We start from the raw sequence: 25,957 nt of genomic DNA, 5'->3' as shown, positions 1-25,957 counted from the left end.
TGAGTATTTCTTTAAGTCTTACTTCTTCCCTTCTTAGAAATACTACAGCATTATAACTTTGCATAGTTTAAATTAAAGGAGGTTCATTCTTCTGGCACGTGCTGTTGGAAGAAGGGATAGAGGTAAGAAGTTAAATATTTGAGGCTTTCAATCATTAACACAGGCTCCCTTCAGGGCTGTCTCAGTCCTTCTCATCTGTTACACAAGGTAGTTAATGGTGTCATAACCTACAGTTGCACAGGGTTGACCCATTTGGGTGACATCTAGCCATCACCACCAGGTTAATCTGTACTCCTGGAAACAGATTTTGGTTTACCCTTCTTAAGGAAAGACTTAGCTCCCTACAGAGCAGACAGCAATGCACTCACAGCTAAAGAACCACCTCTGTTGGTCTTAAGCTAGTTCCCCAGCTGTGCGAGGGACAGCAGGACAGCAATGAGGCAGCAAAACAAGATTTACAGGAAGCCAAAGAAATCAAAACACGCACCATGAAAAGACAGCTATGAGAACTCTAAGTGACCCAATCATCTCTATGCAAACCTCCTCCTCCCACCCTCTGCTTTCCCACTGTGAATCATCAACTCTGTAAAATAGATTTTTTTTAAAAAAATGACCCAACTACCAAATCAAGTTAGAATCTTCCTTTAAGCAAAACCCATTTTTTCCTCTCTTGAGATTTTAAAATCAAATCAACCATATTTATCAAGCAATTATGAGGAACTCAGCTCTGTGCTAGTTGTTTTGTGAGGGGGTGAGGTAGAAAAGAAATAAAAGACATGGCTTCTGATTTCAAGGACCTCATAGTCTTCTGGGGGTTGCAAAGTTGATATAGACTGTGATCTCATGAACCCACTCTGACCCTCATCTGATATCTTTTTTTTTCCCTCTTCCACCAACAAACCCCAGAATTTTGCTTGCTGTGATTGCCTGCTGGTTTCTATCCCTACCACCATCTTTCTTCTTAGGACTGGACTCCCTACCACTCAGCAAACTCTGCAGGACATTTTTCCCTTTTCCCTGTCTAAGGACATGACCCTTTAATGTACTTGGTATTTAAAAAAAAAAAAAAAAGATTACCACAACATGTAACAGAGGAAACAGACTGGGAGGGGGAGAGAAGAGAAGGGATGGGGAGGTGGGGTGTTTGCTAGGTTACAACAATAAATTCAAGGAGAAAGTTCATGAGTCACAGAGGTCTTAGGAGCTAATGACTTGCCCTATATGATAGCCATGGGAAACTAGAAAGGACTATTTCATAGTTCCTTTGCCTGAAGGGGAGTAGCAGGCAAATTTTAGAGATTAATGAATTTGGCTTCTAATTCCTGGCAAAAATGAGCACATGTTCTTTAAGGGACTACTTTGTAAATATGTAAGATGTTCGGTGGCAAAAGACAGGAATGGTCTTTTGCCTCTTTATGTATTTCCATTGTTTAGCACAGTGTGGGGCACATTAGTAGGCACTGTAATGATTGGAATGATGCCACCTGCTGGAGAGCTACGGTAGGAAAGCTCAGCCATGGGGAGAAGGCGCCTGAGGGCAAGTCATGTGGCTTTTCTTTGGCATCAGGAAGTGACTTTTACTTGTGGGAAGAAGAAGGCTGGCTCTCTCAGTCTCTTTTGTCAGGACTCTGGTGGAGAGTGGAGCTAGAAATGCGCTCTCCCTTTAATAGATAGATGAATCTAGGCCTTTCTCTTTCTCTTCACCAAATTCTTATTCTCCTTAATAAATGCTTAAAAATCTAACTCCTGCTAAAGCTTATAATTTATTGTCGACCACTCATTAGATATTTTAGATAGACTAGCTAGAATTTTAGTCCCTTACAGCACTTAATAAATATTTATTGATTAAGAAAAAAAATAAGTGGTAGAGTTTGAGTATTTCCTTTAGACTGGGGTGGGGTATGTTGTCTGTTAACTTGAGTGGGGAGAAATTACATCTTTATTTCAATAGAATTGACTTGTAAAACCTATGTATTTTATTTTTTACTTTTAAAACCATTATTCTTAGAAGGATACTATAGGCTTCAGCACACTGCTAAAGGAGTCCATGGCACAAAGAATGGTTAAGAACCAAGCAAGTCACTAAACCTCTCTCAGTCTGTTTCATCATCTATATAATGGAGATAATAATAGCACCTAACTCACAAGGAGGATGAAATGAATTAATATAGGCAAAGTGTTTTTTCAACCCTTAAAGCACTATGTAAATGCTTGCTGTTGTTATTTATTTAATAATAATGCTAGTTATTATTTTTTTTCTTATTTATCCTTTATATAGCTTGCTTTATATGTATAAATATATATAGAGAGAGAGAGAGAGAGAAAGAGAGAGGGGGGGAGAGGGAGAGATAGATAGATATAGATATAGATATAGATATAGATATAGATATAGATATAGATATAGATATAGATATAGATATAGATATAGATATAGATATAGATATAGATATAGATATAGATATAGATATAGATATAGATATAGATATAGATATAGATATAGATATAGATATAGATATAGATATAGATATAGATATAGATATAGATATAGATATAGATATAGATATAGATATATCTATCTATCTATTGTAAGGGCTAAAATTCTAGGTATACTGTCTAAAATATCTAACAAGTGGTCGGCAATAAATTATAAGCTTTAGCAAGAGTTAGACTTTTAAGCATTTATTAAGGAGAATAAGAATTTGGTAAAGAGAGAGAGAAAGGCCTAGATTCATCTGTCTATTAAAGGGAGAGAGCAATCCTAGCTCCCTTCTCCACCAGAGTCCTCAGGAAAAAGAGTGAGCCACCATTGCCTGCAAAAACCAACCAAACAAACAAAAATAATAATAATAATGCCATGCTTGCAGGGTGAGAAGTCATATGATACCTTGTTCCCCAATGCTACTTTCAGAGCCATATCTGCTGCCATAACATGGCAACCTTTCCTTTCTTGAGGGCTACTTCATCCATCTGTACTGTCATATCCAGATGATCCTTGTTCCTGGTGGCTGGCCACCAAATTATTCTTTATACCTTCTGAAAAATAATCATCATCTGTCTCAGTCTTCCTCTCCAAGTTGTCCTCATATTTGTGGACTTCAAAATACATGTTGATTTCTCCCTAGAATATTTTGACCCCACAGTTGACCAACCTCCTCAACTGCCATCACCTGCCCATTCATTCCACCTCAACCACCCATTTGGGACCTCATCATCACCATTACTGAGTCACCTCTAGGATCTCGGGCAGCTAGGTGGCACAGTGGATAGAGTGCTGGACCTGGAGTCAGGAAGACTTGAATTGAAACCTTGCCTCACACACTAGCTGTTTGACTTTAGACAAGTCACTTAATCTTTGTCAGCATCAGATTCCTACTCTTTGAAATGGGGGTAATAATAGCACTTAGCACTCACAGTTGGTGTGAGGATAAAATGAAACATCTGTTAAGCACTTCACAAACTTTTAGCAGATGACTTCACCTTCTTCTTTACTAAGAAAATTAAGGCCCTCTGCCATGAGATCTCTCATTTCCCCTACTCTACATCTCAATTTCTATACATTCTTTGAAACTCCTTTGCTCCAGTCCCTGAGGAAGAGATAACTCTTTGCCCTTCAAAGCCAACACCTCTACTTGTGCCTTTGATCCCATCCCCTCCCACCTCTTTTGCAATTTTGCCTATCAATCCTTCCCTCCATTTCTCTTATCTCAAGCTTTGCTTCTAATTATTTTATCCCAGGTCTTCCCAGTGCTTAAAAAACCTTCACTTGGCCCTATCATTCCTTCAAGTTGTTATCACCCTCCTACTTCCAAGTTCCTAGAGTTGGTTTAAATAGATGACTCTAGGAACTTGGAAGTTTGATGAAGCCTATGGATCCCTTCTCAGAAGAAGATGCTATTGAATGCGTAAAATAAAGCATATAAGATTACAAAAGAAACCAGTTATATTGAAATAGCTATCATGATTTTGCTTTAATAAGCTCACAGACCTCAGGCTCAGAACCCGATTTAAACTAATTCCATTTCCTTATCACCTAGTCATTTCTCCATCCTATATAATTTGGCATCTTACCCAGTCCTGAACTAAAAGTGTTCTGTTAAAGTGCTTTTTAGAATTAACTACAAGGTCTCTCTTATTCTAAAAACAAAAACAAAACATCTTCCCTTCATCATGATAACACCTCTCATTATCAACTTCTCTCTCAGCTTTCTTTTCTGCACTGTCAAACTTCTATGAAGAGTGATGTATGTATACTTGAAGCCTCTACTTTCTATCTACTCACTCCTCACTGTAGTGCCCACCAGTCTACAAAATTGATCCCTTCAAGGTCCCAGTATCCAAATCTAGATATGAAGATGGAAGGTACTTAAGATGTCAACTGTAGAGTCCAATGACCTCACTTTACAGATAAAGAAAGAGATCCAGAGGTTAACTGACATGTCCAAGGTAGTAAATATCAGAGATGGGATCTGGACATCCTCTGAATGCAATCAGAGAACTATAACTTTGATCTATCTGAAGGACTTGACTTAAAAGTGTGAGTGTGAATTGAAGTGAAGATCCTTAAAACTTTATTTGGTCTACATTTACATCATCTTTAGGCTAACATTTGAGGTTTTCCATAATCTAACCCTAATTTACCTTTTCAGAACCTTATCATTCTTTTCCCTTTTATATAGTGTTTTTTTTTGTTGCTGTTTGTTTCTTTGTTGCTTTTGTTGCTTTCAGTTATGTCCAACTCCTCATAACAATATTTGGAGTTTTCTTGGCCATGATACTGGAGTGGTTTGCCATTTCTTCCTCCAGTTCATTTTACAGATGGAGAAACTGAGACAAACAGGTTAAGTAATTGGCCTAAGGTCACACAACTAGTAAGTGTCTGAGGCCAGATTTGAACTCAGGAAGAGGAATCTTCCTGACTCCATGCCCAGCACTCTCTCTCCTAAATCTCATAGCTACCATTCCAGTCAAACTGAAATGCTAGCCTTCTCTGATCCCTTGACATATTCCTGCATCTGTTCATTTGTTTTTTTTCTGTCTCCCATGCTTGCAATGCTCTGTCTCCACATTACCCACTGTAGAAATCCTTCTTTTCTTCCAAAGTCCATCTCAGATACCACCTTTTCAATGAAGGCTTCTTTAAGTCTTCCCCCTCTTCTCTTCCCCCTGGCTACCACCAGTAGAAGGTGATCCTTACCTCCCTCAAAATTTTCATTCCATTTCATCTGAACTTCTCTTTTGTACTGGTAGGGAGGCTAAATGGACCTATAGGGGTTATTCTACCTAGAGCTCCCTTGGGAACTTCTGGAAATTACAAAAAATGAAAAACCGTGTCCTTTGGAGTCCCTGGGAGTTTCAAGGGAAACTCTGTGCATGGTCGGGTCCCTCTAGGTTGATCTAGCTTCTGTTCTATTCTCATCTCACTCTCCCTTTTAGGAAACCTGTTTATGTAGACTGTGAGGTCTCTGCCAGCAGGGACAATATAATTTCATCTTTGTGCTTCAATCCCCAGCATGGCGCCTTAAGCGCTGGAAGCACTTCATAAATGTTTGGTGAATTAAATACATATGAACAGAAAATTTCCTTCTCTCCATCTATATGAGCAGCGTTTATCATGAAACACATGAAATAATGAAAAATAATTTCCAGTTCCCCTTTGGTGTGATCTTTTAAAATTCTATCACCATACGAGTATATCCCTTTTAGCATCTATTATTGCACAAAATGCCTTCACAACTACTACAGTCACTTCCTCCTAATCCTTTTCTTCCTAATTGCTAACATTTATATATTGCATTAAGGTTTACAAAGTGTTTAACAAATATCATCTCATTTTTGTCCTTCTCATAACCCTGGAAGGTAAGGTATGATTATTATCCCAATTTTACAGATGAAGAAACTGAGTCAAGCAGAGGCTGAGTGACTCATCCAGGATTGCATAGTAAGTGTTTAAGGAGAGAATTGAACTCAGTTCTTCTTGACCCCAGGCCGTGTTCTATTCACTATGCCACCTATCTGCTACATGGGGATATAATAAATTTATAATAAAATAAAAATACCATTTGAGGGCAGCTAGGTGGCACTGTAGATAAAGCACCAGCCCTGGATTCAGGAGGAACTGAGTTCAAATCTGACCTCAGACACTTACTAGCTATGTGACCCTGGGCCAGTCACTTAACCCTCATTGCCCTGCCCCCCCCCCCAATACCGTTTGACTTGGTATCAGATCTGTTTTCTAGCCTGACATTTTCCAACAACTACTTCTGTGACCTCTGGATCTTAGTGTCCTTTTAGGTTCCTTCTAGCTATAATAATAATAATAATAAATAGCATTTATATAGTACCTACTATGTTCCAGGGACTGTTAAGCATTTTTAATAACAACAACAACAACAACAATAATACTATTAGCTAAGATTATATGCCAGGCACTGTGCTATGTGACTTACAAATATTATCTCATTTGCTTCACAAAACAACCCTGGAAGGTAGTTGCTATATTATTCCCATTTTACAGTTGAGGAAACTGAAGTGAATAGCAGATAAATTGCTTTCTCAAGGTCACACAACAAGTAAGTATCTGAGGTCAAATTTCAACTGAGGATCGTTGACTCCAAACCTAGTACTCTATGTACTACACTACCTAGATGCTTCACTCTCTGGTCATTTTTATTGTTATGTCTAACTCTTCATGACCTCATTTGGGGTTTTCTTGGCAGAGATACTAGAGTAGTTTGCCATTTCCTTCTCCAGCTCATTTTACAGGTGAAGAAACTGAGGCAAACAGGGTTAAGAGACTTACCCATACTCACACAGTTACCAAATATCTAAAGCTGGATTTGAACTCAGAAAGATAAGCCTAATATTCTATCTATCATGCCACCTACCTGCCCAATGATGTGCTCTATAATACCTATAGCACCAGAGATCTAGAGCTAGAAGGGACTTATTTATCCTCCCTCCTTATTTTAGAGATAGGTGAATTGAGGCCCCTAAGAGACTAAACAACTTTGCCCAAGGTAATACAGATGACAGTGGCTGAGCTGGGATTCAAACTCAAATTCTGTACATCCCAATCCATGGGGCCAGCTAAGTGGTGCAGTGGAAGCAGCTGCCCTGGATTCAGAAGGACCTGAGTTCAAATCTGGCCTCAGACACTTGACACTTACTAGCTGTGTGACCCTGGGCAAGTCGCTTAACCCTCATTGCCCCAAACACACACACACACACACACACACACACACACACACACACACACACACACACAAATCCAATCCAATATTCATGCCATTGTGCAAGGGGCCAAGTTTCTATCTGTTCATTTGCTCTTCAGTGTACCCAGCATCATAACCCATGTAGATTTTTTTGGTTTTGTTTTTGTTTTGGATCTGTAGTTCCATCGGTTCATGGGACACTGGTATAGAAACTCCTTCCAGAAATGTTGGTTAGCAATCTGTTTATAACTTGTAATCTCAGAGATTTGCCTGGCCACGGTCACACAGATAGCATGGGTCTGAAACAAGACTTGAGTCTAGGTCTTCCTGACTTCAAGGAAACCTTTTATCTATTAGACACTGCTATTTCTTAGGGAGTGTTTAGATTTTCTCCTAGAATTACAGCTGATAAGCAGAACCTCTGTCTCCAAAGTTGCCTCCCTAGGCAAGAGTGTTCCATCAGGATAAACCTAAGGAAGGATTTTCTTGCCACCAATTTAATAGTTAGAGAATTGAGCTAAAAGCTTATAATATGAATTTAGGATCTTGCAGACAGGTGTTATACACATGCAAGACATCCTTGTTTGTCTCTGGGATTACTTAAGTATTCGTTATATATTTTTACCCCCACAAGAAATCAAGTCTCTTTCCCAATTAAATTATATATTTTCCAGGAGACTATAGACAAGTATAAGTAAAAAATCTCTAATCCTTTGCAAAGGTAAAATCCAGACTAGCTCTAAGTAGCTGGAGCCCACCTTCAACTCCCTTTCTCTGAATTTCTATAAATACTTATTATTGGTACAATTTACTTTGACATTTGCCCAATTCAGCAAAGCCTTGGCACTCATGAAGGGAAATCTTCAAAAACCAGTAAAAGAATAGTAAAAATCTCTTGTATACTGTACTTTGCCATATTAATCTCTATGAGGTGAGATTCAGCTAATGATTATTCTTTCTTTGTTTCTCTTCCGTAATTTTTTTTTTTTTTAGTGAGGCAATTGGGGTTAAGTGACTTGCCCAGGGTCACACAGCTGGTAAGTGTTAAGTGTCTGAGGCCGGATTTGAACTCAGGTACTCCTGACTCCAGGGCCGGTGCTCTATCTACTGCACCACCTAGCTGCCCCTCTCTTCCCTATATTAAGAGTGGAGGGGAGACACTGGGATGAACTGGATTGTGTATCATACTAGCTTTGAGAAGGGGAGACAAGGCCGGGTTAAAGTGAAAATTGGTAATATTTCAATCTCTTCCTCTCATTTTAAGTCAGCAATCCAATGGTTTTCAGCACCACATCAACTGTGGAGAGTTCTAAGGATCCTAGGTAAATGTGACAACTTCTTTATTCTCTTTCTAATTCTCCCATCTTTGACCTCTTATTTCCTACCTATACCTCACAACCCTACCCCACCCTCTCAGTAACATCTTACTGTCCAAAGTCTACCACTTCTCCCAAGCCAGTCCTCCTATTCAAGATCCTACGTCCTACCAACTAGTCCAATCAAAATTTCTACTTATTTTTTGATTGCAGGTCTTTGGGAGATATTGATCTGATTAGAGTAATCCATAATAAAGTGTGAATGAGGCTTAAGAGGGCATTAGAAGCTTTTCAGAATGAATTTGCTAACCTAAATGCATTTCTAATTAGTAGAACTATAGAAAAGGAGATATTTTGAGTATATAAGAGACTTGCCCGTATTCATTACATACTGGGGCTCTGATGGCCCAATCAGCACACTCCCCATTTCCCACACCCTAATCTGCAAAAAGAGCTCACTAAAAGCCAAGGAAGAATGGGCAGAAGAAATTGTGAATTGTGAATCTACTAACACAGATGCACCCGCCACTGCATCACATTTGTTACTCAATTATTTCAGGTGCCCGTGTCTTCTCTTCTCAAGTATCTATTATAACAAACTTCTAGGGGGTAGAACATGTCACTTTACATAACTTATTTTTGGGATTTTTGTTTTTTAGTGAGGCAATTGGGGTTAAGTGACTTGCCCAGGGTCACAACAGCTAGTAAGTGTTAAGTGTCTGAGGCCACATTTGAACTCAGGTCCTCCTGACTCCAGGGCCAGTGCTCTATCCACTGCACCACCTAGCTGCCCCTTATAAGTTCTTTATTTTATCTCAATACTTAGCACAGAACAATATACCTAATTGCCCTTCAGTAAACACTTGTTAAATAAATGCAATACTACACATTTCAGCAAATAAGATGGTGAAATCTTTTTCTCTTTCTTTGTGGAACCTCTGAGAGACTAAATTCTCGAAGCAACTATTGAACTATATTCCCCCTCCTTTTCTTCTGCCCTCTCCTTCCAACTGTTCCCCTTTCTCTTGATGGCCTATCTTCCCCCCTCCTTAACTCCCTGGGTTTCTGTTCTTCTTTTCTCTCTTGTGTTCCCAGATGACAATCTGGCTCCCAGTGTGTTCACCAGACAGGCTTCCTATAGAAAGTTGAAAGCAATTTTAAACTCAACTTCTAAGAAGATGTCATTACCTTGAAGATAGGGACACCATAGGGTAATAAAGATCATACCAAGCTTTAAGGATTGAAGTTATAATGGGGCTTAGACTTCTCTGGTGGAGAGGAAACTTTGAGATGACCTTACTGACGATTTCAGGATTCTGAAAAAGATCAATAAAGCTGACACCTACATTTTTCAACGGCTAAGGAAAAGTACACTAAAAATAAAATAAAATAAAATAAAATAAAAGTGAAAAGGGCATAGTCACCGGAGCTATCTAGCTCAAGGGATGATATAGCAATATCTCCATTATTACCATTTAGTACCTACAGTGCAATTAGATATATTAATCAGTGTCAGTAGGCAGGGGCAATATTACCATCTGGAAACTGGAAGAGCAGAGAAGGGACCATCAGTTTAGGGAACAGGACTCAGGTCTGGATTTTCCTGTCACTGGAATAATGGGTCCCTCAGCACTCAGCTTTTGTAAGAGAAATAACAACTCATTTATTTTCAATCCAAAGATGGCGGCACTAAAGAAATACTTTATACTGGAGGTAGATCACAAGCTCATATCCTAAAGATTTAATTTGTTTATTCCTCTAATAGTGCTGAATATGGCTAAAGAGGACCAAGGTGTCTGAATCCTGCTTCTGCCAACTTTCTACCCAAATCCAATCAAAGAACTTTTCTGGGCCTTAGTAGCCTCATCTGTAAAATGAGGTTGTAGGACTATGTAAACCCTGAAGGTCCTTTCAGATCCAAATCTAAGAAATCAAGACTCCAAATATAGTCTTTTCTCCACTATATCACACACTCTTTAATATAAATTAATAATTTATACCCATTACCCAAGTTAAAATCCAGACTCTAATGCTGTCTGTGTGACCATGGACACCAGTCATCTTATCTTTCTGGGTCTCAATTTCTTCATCTGTAAAATGAGCTGGAGAAGGAAATGGGAAGTTACTCTTGTATCTTTGCCAGGAAAACCCCAAAATAAGGTCATGAAGAGACAGATGCAACTGAAAATGAGTGAACAATAATTTCTTGACCACAGGTTTATCCACTGCCCAAACTAGCTGCTCCATGAAGTTAAATCTAATTCTTTTCACTGCACCAGATTAAATGGCTGCTGTAGGATTCCAAAAGAGCTACTATTATAGGCAAAAAGTTAGAGCTTGCCTGAGAGTTTTAGGGTACTGAGTGAAAGGGCATGAAATGGTATAATTTCTCTTTATTTTCCTCCTCTCTGATTTCCCCCTCCTTGGGGAGAAACAAAACAAAACAGACAACAAAAACGGGAAACAATCTAGGTCACCTGCTTCTAAAAGGTATGAATTCATCTCATGAGGTTCCCAAAGGAGAGAGGGAAGTAGAAGGAGAAAGAGAAAATGTTAATTTCCTCCAGTCCATGCATGGAGAGGTAGCAGATGGATTGTCTCTCCCATGTTGCAGCACCACCATGGGATGTACTTACAAGAGAGCCACCTTCCTCCTCTGGGCTAGGTTAAGGAGCTCAGTAGAGCTCCAGTTCACTAATGAGCCATCAGTTAGTTGCTCTCAAGGATGGGATGATTTACACTAAATCTGTCCCAATGTGCTCTGGTCCCAGAACTCATTATCTCAAATGTTTCACTAGTTCTCACATTCTGAAGAGAATAGTATGCATTCATCTTCCCTGACTCACAGGGAATTTTCAGTCAGAGATGGGTGGAATAAAAGGGACCTCTGGAAGCCATCTAGTTCATCTTTTCCCCTCTAGGCACTGATGTTACTGTACAATTCATCTCTAATCTCTTCTTTCCCTTTATCCCTCCAGGATGCTGTCAAAGAATAATGGAGATTAAGGGAAATTTACTTGACCAATTATGCATTCTATTTGTATAGTCCCTTTCTTCCAGGGAGCTTATGTCTTTCTAAATGTTTCTTCATGAATCTTGCAACAACTCTGTGAGCAGAGCTGGCTGCATAACAATAACTGTCTCCATTGATCATATGATGAAAAGGAAGGAGAGAAAGACTAGGTTAACAGCCCTTGTCAGTCAACTAGAGAATGAGAAGTGAAGACATAGAGGACTCAGGTGGTTAATTCCCAGTCAACCCAGAAAACCAAATGATTCATTTGTTATACTAACTATTCCTAGGAGCTACTTTCATAAACATTATTGGAAGTTTCTACAGATTTTGAAGATAATATGAGTAAAAGGAAGGGGGTGGTGACAGCAGTACAGGAGATTGAGTGGGGTAGGAAAACCAAGTAAGAGGCATGATGGATGAATGAGATGTAGTTGCAGTGAACTCTCCATTACTTGCAAACATACCCTTTGTTGTGGCACTTTACATTATATTTTTGTTATTTTTTTAAATCATGTTTTATATTGTATCATACAGATTTGTCTTATCCCATGTAGTAGACTATAACCTTTCTGAGGGCAGGGACTATGTTGTTATTCCCCTCCCTCCCCCATCCCTCTTTTTGATCTTTTTTTTGTACTCAACATAGTGCTTTTGGGGGCACTTACTAAATTAAAAAAAGCTGAATCAAAGTTACATTCTTTCTAGGGTCTTAGCTATATTTCCTTTTTTATACCAACTAGTGTTCCCTTGTTTTCCTCTGATGGAAGCAAACTTCTTTCTAACACTGACTTCTCAATTTTTGCTTTGTTTTGTGTTGGTTAGTGAATCAGGATTACATTTGCAAGACCTCAGGAAATTCACTTAACCGTCCTGGGCCTCACTTTCCTAATCTGTAAAAAGAGAATGCCCTTCAAACGTCCCTTCTATCTTTGAACCTATATATTTTTACTGTAAAAGAAAACTCACTTTTGACAGATAGAACAAGGAAAGGGGAAGACCTCAAAGAGCACTGAAAGGTACCAGGCTTTACCTTCCCCATCTCTACTTTAGAGACTGCTCACCTTTCCAGCTCCTGTCCCTCTCCATAGTCCACTGTCTCAGCTTTTCACAGTTCTGAGCATAAAGCAAAACAGGTGGATCATCCACTCAACAGTTATTTGTATGCTTATAGAAGCTAACATCACTACATACCAACAAAGAGCTTATGTTCCTATGATCTCATCAGAAGCAATAAGTTTTTTCCACTAGAGATGCTTGGATCAGGGTGCAACAAAAGGAAGATGAAATTTTATACCACAAAAGGAGTGAATTTAGCACCAAACAGTATAAATTAATAGGTGTTGGGGTCAGTTTCCAGCCTATGTTAAATGATACTATCAAATGGTTATGGAATGAGGACTAGTCTTAGAGTTAGAAAACCTGCATTTGAATCCTTTCAACTCATTAGCTGTATGACTTTGGGAAAGTTACACAAAGTTTCTGACTCTGTCTTTGTTCCCATATCTCTAGAATGGAGGCAATAAGGAAAGAATTGTTGTAAGGAAAGAATTATTTTTTTTTAGGACTGGGAGACAAGTCTATTTTTAGGTAAATGGAAGGCAGGAGAGAGAACATGAATATGTCAGAGAGGGAGGGGATGACTATGGAGCAAGGCCCTGGAGAAGACTGAAGGGAGTGTCATCAAGGGCCTGGATAGAGGGATCATTCTTAGAGATAACTAGATATACTAGTGCTCAGCACACTGCCTGTGTACTGTGTGCACATTGTGGGTGCTTAATAAATACTTCTTGACTCACCATCTCTTCTTTTTGTTTTTTTTTTCTAGAAGGAGTTAAATATTTTTGTAGAAATGAAGATAAAATAGAACTCAATATATTTTGCATGACTTCATGTGTACAATAGAAATCATATTGCTTGCCTTTTTAATATGGGAGGTCTGGTGGAAGGGAGAAAATTTGGAACTGAAAATTTTTAAATGAATGTAAAAGTAAAAAAAAAGAAAGATATAACTCTGCCTTGAATCCTTCCTCTATCCCATAACCTCAAGAGAAATAGCTGATTAGTTAACCATAGCCTGCCCTGAGACTACAAGACAGAGAATAAAAAGTAAGTGGTCAAATAGCTAGTGAATTAAATCTATCCCTGTGTCTATGTGGAGGTACCTAAAAGTCTGACTTTTAAAGTGTTTGAATTTCTATTATCACTATGAGACACGTGACTCTTCTCTTCCCTACTTCATCTGCATTTTAAAAACTTTATTAATGCCTTTTGTTTTGACATCATATTCATTTCTGAATATGGCCCTCCCCACCTACCCCCTACATGAGCCTTCCCTTTTGATAGAGAAAAACAGTTAAGTAAAACCACTTCAGGCAGCATATGCCATGTTCAAAACTCACAGTCCCTCACCTCTAAAGTGAAAGAGGTATATTTTCCCATCTTTTCTCTAGGCTCAAGATTGTTCATTATAATTACATTGCATTCAAGCTTTTCTCCAAGTGCCCCATCCTCGAACTCAAATAGCAAAGTAATGTTCTTTAGCAGGTATGTACCTTTGTGGAGAGAGGTGTAAGGAATTATATTCCCTTTCCTTATTGGACAAGCACCTGTGATGTTCTTAAGTAATCCCAGATTAGCCTGATTTTTTGATATGGGATTAATGAATAAGTTTCAATGAAAATTTAGAAGTGCTTTAAAGAACATAATGAAATGTTATGTTGCTATCTGAGGTAAAGGAAATTCATATGGAATTCAATAATTCAACATTTATTACGAATTTATGTGCAAAGCAATGTGCTGTGTGTTGAGATATAAACATGAAAAATAGCAAGGCCTTTTGGAGTTTATAATTAAATAGAAAGGACTAAAGATTTCATTTCCAGCAATATGAAGAGGAGACAGAATTTTTCAATGGTCTAGAATATATTCAATATCTGATTTTCTGCCATGGCCAAGTGACCATTATGTAGGTTCATAGTTCAGGCTAGTCTTTCATTTCTAGAAGTTAAGATAAAGGAGTCTAAGAAATACCCGTCAATGCTCTAGATAATCAGGGAAAATTAAGTGTTCCTTTAAAAAAAATAAATAAATGACAAACTACCAAAAGGCTTCGATGTAAATCCAAAGAAATAAAAAAAAAATACTGGACAGCTCCTGATTTGTTCTGGGAGGTCAAAAGGTAGAAGAATATCATACCAAGGAGACAGGAGAGATGGCTCACTGAGAACTTGGAATTGGAGATTTGATTTTCTTCATGAAAAGGAGGGATCTGGACACCCTGAAGGGGAAACAGCTATTTTTCCTCCAAGTAATGATGGTGTGGCTGTTCAGGTAAGGAAGCATATAGCACAGGTCAGAAGAAGAAATAAATAGTAGTGGTGGTTGATTAGGGTTAGTGCCCTTGTTGATGGGGTATTGTTATAGTTAAGAACTTTTCAGTTGTGTCCAAATCTTTGTGACCCCATTTGGGGTTTTCTTGGCAAAGACAGTGGAGTGGTTTGTTGTTTCCTTCTCCAGCTCATTTTATAGATGAGAAAACTAAGGCAGAAAGCATTAAATGATTTGCCCAGGATCACAGAACTAGTAAGTTTCTGAGACTGGATTTAAACTCATGAAAATGAGTCTTGTTGGTTCCAAACCCAGTGCCACCTACCTGCTAGAATATGGAGGCAGTTTTTTGTTGACCAGATGATGAAAACATAGAAATCTTCTTTCTGGGCAATGTATCTTAGATGCATTGATGAACTGGATGGTAACACAGAGGCCAAAATAATATTGCCAGAAGGAATATAAAAGCTTTGCTAAATATAATGAAATTTTAAGCTTAAGAACAAGGGTGATGATCTCATCATTGCTGCTTCAGAAGAGAAAGGCAGATCTGGGAAATGAATATCAGGTTAAGAAGATACTGCCTGCTAAGGGGATTTGGATTTCTGGACAATGGCTTAAAATATAAGTGATAGGTTCCTTAACAAAGATGAGTTGGTTAAAACCTATTTATTTAGAATCTTGCAAATCTAATCCAAATAACTTTAAATTGAAAGGAGGGAGGGAAAATGTATATGTATGTGCATGTGCATATATATACACATACATATAGACATGCCTCTATACATGTGTACATGAATACATATAGATAGGTGTGTAGCTGTCCATCTGTCCATCCATCTATCTATCTATCTATCTATCTATCTATCTATCTATCTATCTATCTATCTATCTATCTCACACACACTCCATGTTAGATACCATAGAAAGTAACTAAATTATAGGAAGAAGAATGATAATAGAGACAGCACCTGGAAATATACAGAAGACAAAATCCAAGAAATGAGGTAGCAATAAAAAAGTCTTAGATACAATATAAAAATATAAAAACATATGAATAACAAGCAAAGTTACCTACAAATCCTAACTCAAGTATGTAAACTTGATTTCACAGGCATTGCTCATTTGGTAGGATAAGATTCATACTGGAATATTTCCTAGGAAGGATCTGCCAGAGATAGAGAATAAGTAAAAAGGGAGGGGGTGAAGTATCATTGTATATTAAAAATACATACTCATGTGCAGAAATCCAGGAAGAGAATTAGGGGAAATGTGGAGATGGATAAAGAAAAATAGTGGCAGAATCAGAAATTCTATCATCAAAGTGTACTATAGACAACAAGGGAAGAAAAAGGAAATAGATGAGCAGTTTGAGAAATACATCACAAGTCTGGAATGAAGGGATGCAATACAAGTGATGGGAGACTTCAATTATCTGTATATTGCCTAGAGCTCTCTTTCTTCTTCCCTCCCTGCCTCCCTCCCTCCCATCTCTTCTCTCCCCTTCCCTCTTTCTCTTTCATCAAAGGAGAGCAAATAATGATTTCCTAATCTTCCTTAATAATGACAATTTATCAAAACATAGAAAAACCAAAATGGAGAACATAAATTTTGGATTATTTTATCACTAACATGGAGAACCCGGTTATCATAATACAGGTTAGGCCAAAAGTCACAAAAGTGGCTCAATATTTAACAACTCCTTTGGTTTTTTTTGTTTTTAATTTGCAATACCATAGCATCATATATAATATATATATGGGAAATGAATTTGCATTACATGTGAAAAATCAAATATCCTAAATCTTGTAAGTTATTAAAACATCATGATTTTTGGTCCACCCTGTAGGAAAAAAAATGCATATCTTGGGGTGGGCAATGACCACTCCATTCTAGAACTTTTGATAGAGAAGAGGAAAACTGGCCATAGTCTGACATGCACTCTAGATTTGTGGAAAGCAGATTTCAAAGAATTCATAGAAAGAATAGGTAGATTATATTGGACTAGGACTGGAAGCACTGAGATATGAAATTCTGAATTTCCAATAGAAATGGAATTAAAGTTAACTCTAATTCCAAAGAGAAGAAAAAGGAGTTGTTTCAAGAGATAGTTCTGGTTACACATGGAACTGATCAACAGGTTTAGGTTAAAAAATGGCAGGTGCAAAAAATAGAAGCAAGATCAGGTAGTATAGGTTGAGTTGAAAAGAATGCTTGGGACCTATAAGAATAGCCTCAGAAAAAGAAAAGAGTGAACTGAGACTGGTAAGGAAAACTAATGGCAACAAAAGGTGGTTTTTATTTTGTGTTTTTTATTTTAAATCTAAACTAAGGAAAAGAAATAGTATAGTATAGTGGACAGGGTAGCATACATGGAATCTGGAAGACTATGGATTCAAGATCTTTCTTTGATACTTACCAGCTGTATAATTATGTCAAAACCATTCAGATACTTTGAGAACATTTTATCATCTTTAAAATGAGAATAACAACATTTGGAAAAACTGGAAGTGTGTTTGTGTGTATCTCAATGTTTTGGGAAGTTAAAATGAAATAATATACATTAATATCCTTTTCAATTTTTAAATAGCTACATAAAGATCAATTATTTTAGTCATCATTGTTAAAAAAGGGGGATAGACTGTTGCTAAGGTTGAATGGGACAATTATAACTGAGGGTGAAAAGGTGGAGAGAATGTGGAACAGCTCAATTAATTTTGTGTCTGTTTTCACTATGAAGAACAAGGACCTTTGGATCATAAAGGATGACACAAACACAGCTAATAGGGAGTTGAGACTCAACAGAAGTTGGGAGATAGTAAAGGTACACAAGTTTCCCCATATGAATTCGAGTTGCAAGCCCAGGGGAACCACATCTTAGGGTATAGACACAACTGGTGAATGGTATTGCCAAGCTTTCATTAATAATCTTTTTAAAATCTTGGACTACAATTGACACAGAACTAGAAAAAAGCAAAAGTTATCATGATATTGATAAGTGGAAAGAACGAAAGAAAAGAAGGAAGAAAGAAAGAAAAGAAGGAAGAAAAAAGGAAGGAAAAAAGAGGAGGGAAGGAAACAAGTATTTAATTAGTGCCTACTATCTACCAGACAATGTGCTAAGCATTTTGTAAATATTAACTCATTTGATCCTCGTAACAACTCTGGGAGGTAGGTTCTTTTATTATTCCCATTTTACAGGAAACTGAGACAGACAGTGATTAAATGACTTGCCCAGTGTAAAGAATTAATTGTTGGGGCAGCTAGATGGTGCAGTGGATAAAGCACTGGCCCTGGATTCAGGAGTACCTGAGTTCAAATCCGGCCTCAGGCACTTGACACTTACTAGCTGTGTGACCCTGGGCAAGTCACTTAATCCCCATTGCCCCAGAAAAAAAAAAAGAATTGTTATTTGAGGTTTTTATGGCCCTATCTTTTGGCTGGAGTTTGTGGAGACCTTGGCCTGCACACTGGCCTGGGGGCTCCACGGGCTGCATGGTGCTCCACCCACTAGTTGTGCCAGCACCATGGCGTTGGTTGACTTGCCAAAACTGTGGGAACCAATTTTTAATTGGGGAGTGTTAGCTGAGCAGCTTACCACAATATTGGGGCAAGGAAGGAGACAGACAGCCTCCCTCAAAACACCAGGGTCACACAGGTAGTAAGCATCCATGCTCTATCCACTGCACTACCTAGCTGCCTCTGGGCAAAGGGGAAAAGATGGATTGTGCAAACTATAGCTCAGTTACTTTGTCTTTGACACCTGGCAAAGTTCTAGAGAGTATTACAAAAGGGATGATTTGTGACCATCAAAAAGGAAGCAGTCATCATTAAGAGCCAAAGTGGTTTCATAAAGAATAGATTATACCAGAAAAATTCTTCCTCTTTTGACAGGATTATTCGACTGACACCGTAGATCAGTTGAAAAATGTAGATATGGTTAGTTTAGATTTTAACAAAGCTTCTGAAAAAAGATTCTAATGCTATTCATCTGGACATGATAGAGAGCTGTGGGTACCCATAGATGATAGATGGATTTGAAACTGTTTGAATGGCTGCATGAAGTAAAGACATTAATGTCAACTTAGAAGTTTCCCAGGGATCAGCTTGGTCTTGTGCTTTTGAAAATTTTAATCAGTGACTTGTTGAAGGATAGAGATGACATGTTTATCAAATCTGCAGATGTCAAAAACCTAGGAAGGATGATTCTCCCATTGGATGACAGAGTCAGGATTCAAAAAGAGCTTGACAGGCATAAATGTTGGACCAAATCTAATAAAATGAAACTAAATAAGAATAAATATAAAAACTAGAACTTTGATTCAAAAAATTCATTTCACAAGTACAAGACGAGGAAGCATAGTTAGAAAGTAGTATGACCAAAAATAACCTGGGTTTTTTAGTCTACTCTATATATGATATGTGATGCAATAGCCAAAAAGCAAATGGGATCTTACATTTTATTGGGAGGCACTGGATATTTTGATTGTCACATCTTTTTGATTACACATTTTGTTTTGTGTAGCTATATTCTTATAATGAATGAAAACTAGGTCTGAAATGAGTTAAGGAAATAACATTGCTAGGAAGTACTTTGGAGACCAATGAGTATTGGGGCCAAGGGATTGGTCTCATGCTCAGGTGGTATGACCCACAGTCTGTATGGATTCTAAAATGCTTTACCTACTCAACCGTATAACCCAAGTTCTGTGATATGAATGCCAGTAGAGAGGAATTTCTGACAATTACCAAAAGTACTCAGGCACAGTGCCTGGCATATAGTAGGTGCTTAATATGTGTTTATGGATTGATTAGTTGAAAGTAGCAAACATATAAATGACCATTTAAAATTGTGAATCTAGCAGCTAATTTGAAATAGATTTAAATTCTACTTGGAATTTACCTGAATATATATATAAAAATTATATATATAAAATTTTATATATATATATATAAAAATTAATTGCATCAACTAATTTCTCTCTCTCTCTCTCTCTCTCTCTCTATATATATATATATATATAGGTAAAAAGTTTTCATATATATGAATATCTGATTCTTGTTTGAAAAAAAAGGGTCACAAAAGTGCATCAACTTGCCTTGCTAAACAAAATAGACACGATGAAGAAATCCAAGAGGAAACTCTCTGAGAGATTTTTGCAGTCAAACTGGAAAAAGATGACAGAGAAGCTCAAGGTAACAAAGTGATGAACAGGATTACAGAAGGAGGTACGTAACAGCTTCATGCCAGCTATGGTTATCAGGAAAATATCACAGCTGTTGAAGAGGAAGGAAAGAAAGAAAAAAAGAAATCAGTGCTATCATCATGCAAAGATTAATTAGGTAAGCTCAGATATTTCACTTTGGGGGACATATATTTCTCATGTTGCTCCTCTTTTAAAAGAAGACCAACATGGAACAGCAGGTGATCTCACAGGAAACTTGACATCATGAGGAAGTTTCACAGACTCATTGGCCCAAACTCAGAAACAATCTTATCGATGTCTGAGAGAGAGAGAGATCAGCACGTGAAACTTCAGTTATGAGCAGAGCCAGGTAAATGAAATACTCCTCTCTGACTGCTGAGCTCAGGAGTTACCTCCCACAGAGAACCAGACTGTCCTGAAAGAGAGGATTAGTGTATAAAAGGGAACATGTTTTCTCATTCTATTGCAAGGGAGAACTGGTTTCCACAGTACCACAAGTGAAATACTATCAGACTGGATGGCTACAGGGGGCTACCTCAGAACTGAGTAATTGGCAGAAAGGGTATGTTTTTCCTTGGCTTCACGCATTTTTTTAATTTAAATTTTATTTTATTTTATTTTATTTTTTGCGGGGCAGTGAGGTTTAAGTGACTTGCCCAAGGTCACACAGCTAGTAAGTGTCAAGTGTCTGAGGCCGAATTTGAACTCAGGTCCTCCTGAATCCAGGGCCAGTGCTCTATCCACTGTGCCCTCTAGCTGCCCCCAGGTTCACCCATTTTAAGGTAGCTATCAACCCAGTAGCCCACTTGGGACATTGGTACTAGCTTTCTTTCTTGAAAAACTTATGTGTACTAAAAGTCAAATGGGCTTCTTTCTCCAGGAAAGTGCAGAAAGGAAGGACAAGGCTTGTTACAACCTTGAAGCTTTGAAAGGTCTGTGTTTCTGAGTTTCTTCTCCTAGATTCAGCCTTTCTTCCTTGGTATTTACTTCTCATCCCATGGAATAAGCTTTAAAAATATTTTCAAAAAATAAAAATAAAAAATATTTTCAAAATCCTTACATAGATTTTTAAAAAATCTTCCATCCTAGAGTTAGTTGCTCTCCCCAGCCCTACTAGCTTTGAGGCTCCATCAGCCGCATCCTCAAAATGATCCTGGCCAAGATCCAAGTAGTCTTTTACTTGGTAAGCTGACAGATATTAGTAGGGTCACAGATATTAGATTGGGAAGAGACCCTAGAGGCCTTCCTTTTAGAGGATCATAAATCTAGAACTAGGTGGAAGCTTAGAGGCCATCTAGTCCAACTACCTCATTTTGCAAATGAGGAAACTGAGGCACAGTGAAATTAAATGATTCGATCAAGGCCATGTAAGAAGTCAGTAGCAAAGGTGGGTACTGAACTGAGCTCCTCTGACTCAAGTCCAGCACCACTTTCACAGGACACTGATGCCCAATCAGCTGCCTTGTTTTACAAATGAGGAATGGAGACCCAGAGAGGGTAAGCTACTTGTCCAAGGCTGCACAGGTAATAAGTAGCAAAGCTAGAGATGGAACCTAGACATCCTGACTCAAATCCAACGCTTTTCCCACTTTACTGTGCTGCAAAGATGCAAATTTGTGACACTGTTTGTATAGGCTGGGATTTTGACTTTGTGAAAAAATAACCCTTAGCCATAGAGAGAGATGTGGGCAATAGGGTCTGCTTCAGAAGGCAGAAGCTATTTGAAGCCATAGCACAAGGAGGATTGCTCTATTCCTTTCATGACCTATAAGCCTATGGGTAGTGAGTCCTCCCTGTTTCTGTTGCCTTTGGTAACAAAGTATGAAATCTAGAGAATAAGAAATATTGGAGATCTGTGACTCTTATTCAGTGGTGAAGGGAATGGTGACCAACTGGTCTCCACAGTGATGGATGAAGCAAATGGCTCTGTTTCTGTTTATGACAGGAAGTTCTAACTTCTAGGATCAAAGATGCCCTGTGGGTCACCAGAATCTTGTAACAACTTGGACTATACATGCAAAACTCAGAGAAATAACAACTCCAAGCCTGAGCTTTTGGGGCCATGGTTTGAATGAACTATTTTAGAAGGTGGGCATATATTGAAAAAAATCTAACATTAAAATACCTAATTGATTCTAACATAAAATACAACAGATAGGAACCTGGAGCTGTTACTTATACAGGTTTTACCTGGGATGGCTGAGGCATCCTAGGATAGCAGAACTAAATGGCATCTGACCCAAAGGCACTGTATGGTAATGCAATGTCTAATAAAAACAGAGATATTGTAAGGGCATCATAGTTAAGTATTTCATAATCATAGATAGGAACTATATAGATGTCAATAGGCACAGCCTAGTGATAAAATGTCATTAACCTTGGCTTTTACCAACTTGACAAACATGATTATGGGATCATAGCTTTAGAGATAGAAGGGGCCTTAGAATTTACATTGTCCAAGTCCATTTTAAAGATAAGAACACTGAGGCCCAGAGAGTGATTGATCTTTCAATGGTTGTACAAGTATTAAATAGCAAAACTAGGATCCAAACACAAATCTTTTGATGCCAAATCCAGTGTTCTTTCCCACTCCAAAAGGAATAGCAATTACATATTATGGCTCTTGTATCATATAGCATGGATTTTGGGGGGAATGTACTGTTTGAACAAAGTGCCCTGTGCCAAAGCAGTAAATCTTTAGAAAGAACCCATGAAATCTTCTCTTCATTCTCATATGAACTAACAACTCATATGATGAGAGACTTTCACCTTATGTCAGAATGATAAGTCTACAAGTTATCAGCTGGATTCTCATTTAGAAATTCAAAATTAATTTGAATATGCAAAACTGATAAATCTATTGTACATTATTAATACTTCCCCCCTCAAACCAAGCATCTAGACTAGATGAAGCCTCTAGGCTCTGTCCTTTTAATTATAAAACTGAATCTGATAAATGCAAGAAGGGTAGTGACAGTGATTAATTTCCCCCTCCCCCAACTACAAAGTGATAGAGTAGTTGCAAAATGAAATGACAGTAGACAATTTGTAAAGTCCTAAGCAGAATTTCAAGAGATCTGGACTCATACCATGTCTCTGTCATCTTATTTGGACTCACAGTCTAAGTATTTCTGGCTTGGTTTTCATATTGACTGACATTTATTTATAACATCACTTAGAATAGATCTAACTACATTTGGACTCAGATCACTCAAAATGACCAACTAGGCAACAGCAAAGTGAATTAATGTAATACTCACTGATTCCCATTTTTTCATGGTGATATTTTGTAGTACTAAGTCAGAGCCAAGGTCACTGCTGAAATGCTTTAAGGCATTCAGAAAAATTCACTGTCATTTTAAAGAATTTCAATCTAAGTTATTACGAGATAAAACCATTATCTACTTACTGGCCACCAAGTCTTCTGTAATTGCTAATAGAAAATGCATCAATAGTAAGGGCATTCAAAATTATTGCTGGGTACAAGATGTATTTCTCCAAACACTGAAGCCAGACATAAAGTCTTTCAAACCACATCAGATGGGCAACATCTGGGGAAAAGAAAGAAAAGCAAACAAACTCAGAACCTCCATTTGCTAAATTATTTATTTGTAGGCGCATATTATATAAACATGAGATAGCTGGAGGTCAAAAGATGTTGATTGAGAATCCTAGACAGCAGTCACAACTTCATTTATCTTACTCAAATAGATCGTGATCTCATCACTTTGGATGTTTCCACCAAAGAAGTCAATTGCAACCCGTCTATGCATGCCCAGCCTGTATTATCCATGTTCTCCCATCAATTTGCCATTGGGCATCCACCCAACATCTGGTAATGGTTCCCCAATTTCTATTGAAATCTCAATAATACCAATGACCACTTGAACTGTCTACCTGTTGTCCTTCACCTTGGTTGTGTGATCAGCCCATCTTCTTTTTTTCCATTATACATTTCCCTGATGATATTTTTTACTCCCATTATTACTTCATGTTTGTCAGTTTTTTCTATGCTGCAACCTGCTCACATGCACAATAAGTTTTCTCCATTGACCCATTTGATATTCAAGCTCTAGTTGAAGACTGGTGTGCCATGACTTGGAGCTGTACAAGCACACTTTTAAATATTGGTATTTAGAAGATGGGTCTTTGTTTTAGGGAGTTTGGAGTCATTAAAGGAGTGTTGCAATTTCCTAAAGGCAATCAATTCTGTTCTTCCCTTCATAATTAATTAATTCTGGGCTTACCTCATTGTTCACTTGTATTGTCTATGCTAGATACCTATTGATGAACAATTTCTATAGGCTGCCTCGCCAACTATGTGTCACAATCTGGGCAATAGATACTCTTCACACACTTGGTTATTTCCATGTGGATGGTCAGGCCATGAATCTTAAGTTCAGCAAATATTAATACTACTTCTATATTGAATTCAGATCATTTTAAGGGTTCTGACTAATATAGAGTGTTTCCTTCTAATTAGCAGGTTGTCCTTCTTTATTGCTCAATTGCCTTGCTATCTGTTTTGCCAAATTGAGAAATTTTAAGTTGTGTGTATGGTTCAACTCAAATTTAATTAAAATTGAATAAATATGCAAACCACTGTGCTAAGTCCCATGGCTACAAAGGTAGATACAACAATGACATACTGTTAAGTAGATTTTGATTTCATAAAGGGGAATGGAAAGAAATAAGCATTTATATAATAACTACTATATTCCAAGTGCTGAGGCTCATTTGAGCCTCACAATAACTCTGGGAGGTAGGTACTGCTATTGTCCTCATTTTAGCATTGAGGAAACTGAAGCAAACAGAGGTTAAGTGACCTTCACAAAGCTACACAACTAATTATAGTGTCTGAGGTCCGATTTAAACTGAGGTCTTCCCTGACTCTAGACCCCATGCTCTTTCCATTGCACTGCTATTTAGGGCAGTGAGCCAAGCCCAGTATTGCATAGGAAGCACAGCTTCTCCTATAATAATTTTGAGATTAAAAAAAGGAATAAATAAAAAGAAAAAAAGCAGAATAAATACTTCTTTCTAATAGCTTCCAGTCAACGGTCCTATGCTTTTAGTGACTGCCCAGATAAAAATTCCCTTCCAGGGCTACCACTCCGAAATACGAAATGTAAGCCCCTTGAGGGCAGAGAATGTTTTACTTTTGTATTTATATCCCCATCAATTTCTATAATATCTGGAATGTAAAAGGCTCTTAATAAATGTCTTTTCCTTCATTCATTCAGAATGACTGACCATTTACGATTTGGACCATGGTAAAAAATTTAAATGCTGTATTAAGCTACTAACTTCTGATTCTCCTAAAATCTTATTCCTATGTTTCACTATGCCAGGTTGGTAACCCTGGGTTCATAAAGGTGAGGCCAGTTTGTGCTGATAAACATTTAACACTTTAAAATTTAATCTGCAATATTATCCATCACTTTCTTAGGTTTAGACAATCAGCAAAACAATAAATTCGACCCTGATTTATAGCATTTGCACTTTCCAAGTTGTAAATGCTCACACTGAAAATTTAATAATCATGAATCAGTTTGAGCTGACTCCAGCACATCCTTAATTCCAGAAGAATACAAGCTTATAAAATAGGCAGTAGGCAGTCATACAATGACCACTCCTGCTAAATTTAGAAAGGTTTATTTCCATAACGTTGGCCCCCAGATATTGATTTTATTTCTGTCTAAAGCAATATAAGGAAACTAAAAAAAAAAAAAAAACAATGGGGGATTATAGTCACCATCAGCAAAAGGCATAATCACACTGATGAAATCACAGACATTTCAAAGTTCTGAAGATTATCATGCATGTTGGAAATATAAAACAATAGGGAAGCAAGGATTAGACAACACAAGCAAGTATAAT

General features: G+C 37.7%; 1 protein-coding gene across 1 annotated transcript in view; it reads right to left on the bottom strand.

Moving 5' to 3' along the window:
* Positions 1–25,957, bottom strand: part of PCNX2 (pecanex 2) — a 373,081-nt gene that overhangs the window by 137,280 nt on the left and 209,844 nt on the right. The window contains exons 20-21 of the mRNA XM_044004215.1: positions 23,487–23,628; positions 19,970–20,147 (exon numbers count right to left, since the gene is read on the bottom strand). Coding sequence (XP_043860150.1) covers positions 19,970–20,147; positions 23,487–23,628 — 320 coding nt within the window. The remainder of the gene's footprint in view (positions 1–19,969; positions 20,148–23,486; positions 23,629–25,957) is intronic.

Source organism: Dromiciops gliroides, chromosome 4 (assembly GCF_019393635.1).
Source record: "Dromiciops gliroides isolate mDroGli1 chromosome 4, mDroGli1.pri, whole genome shotgun sequence".
In the NCBI taxonomy this organism is placed as follows: Eukaryota; Metazoa; Chordata; class Mammalia; order Microbiotheria; family Microbiotheriidae; genus Dromiciops; species Dromiciops gliroides.
The sequence above is the reverse complement of the archived record's forward strand: the minus strand, read 5'-3'. Positions and strand labels throughout refer to the sequence as shown.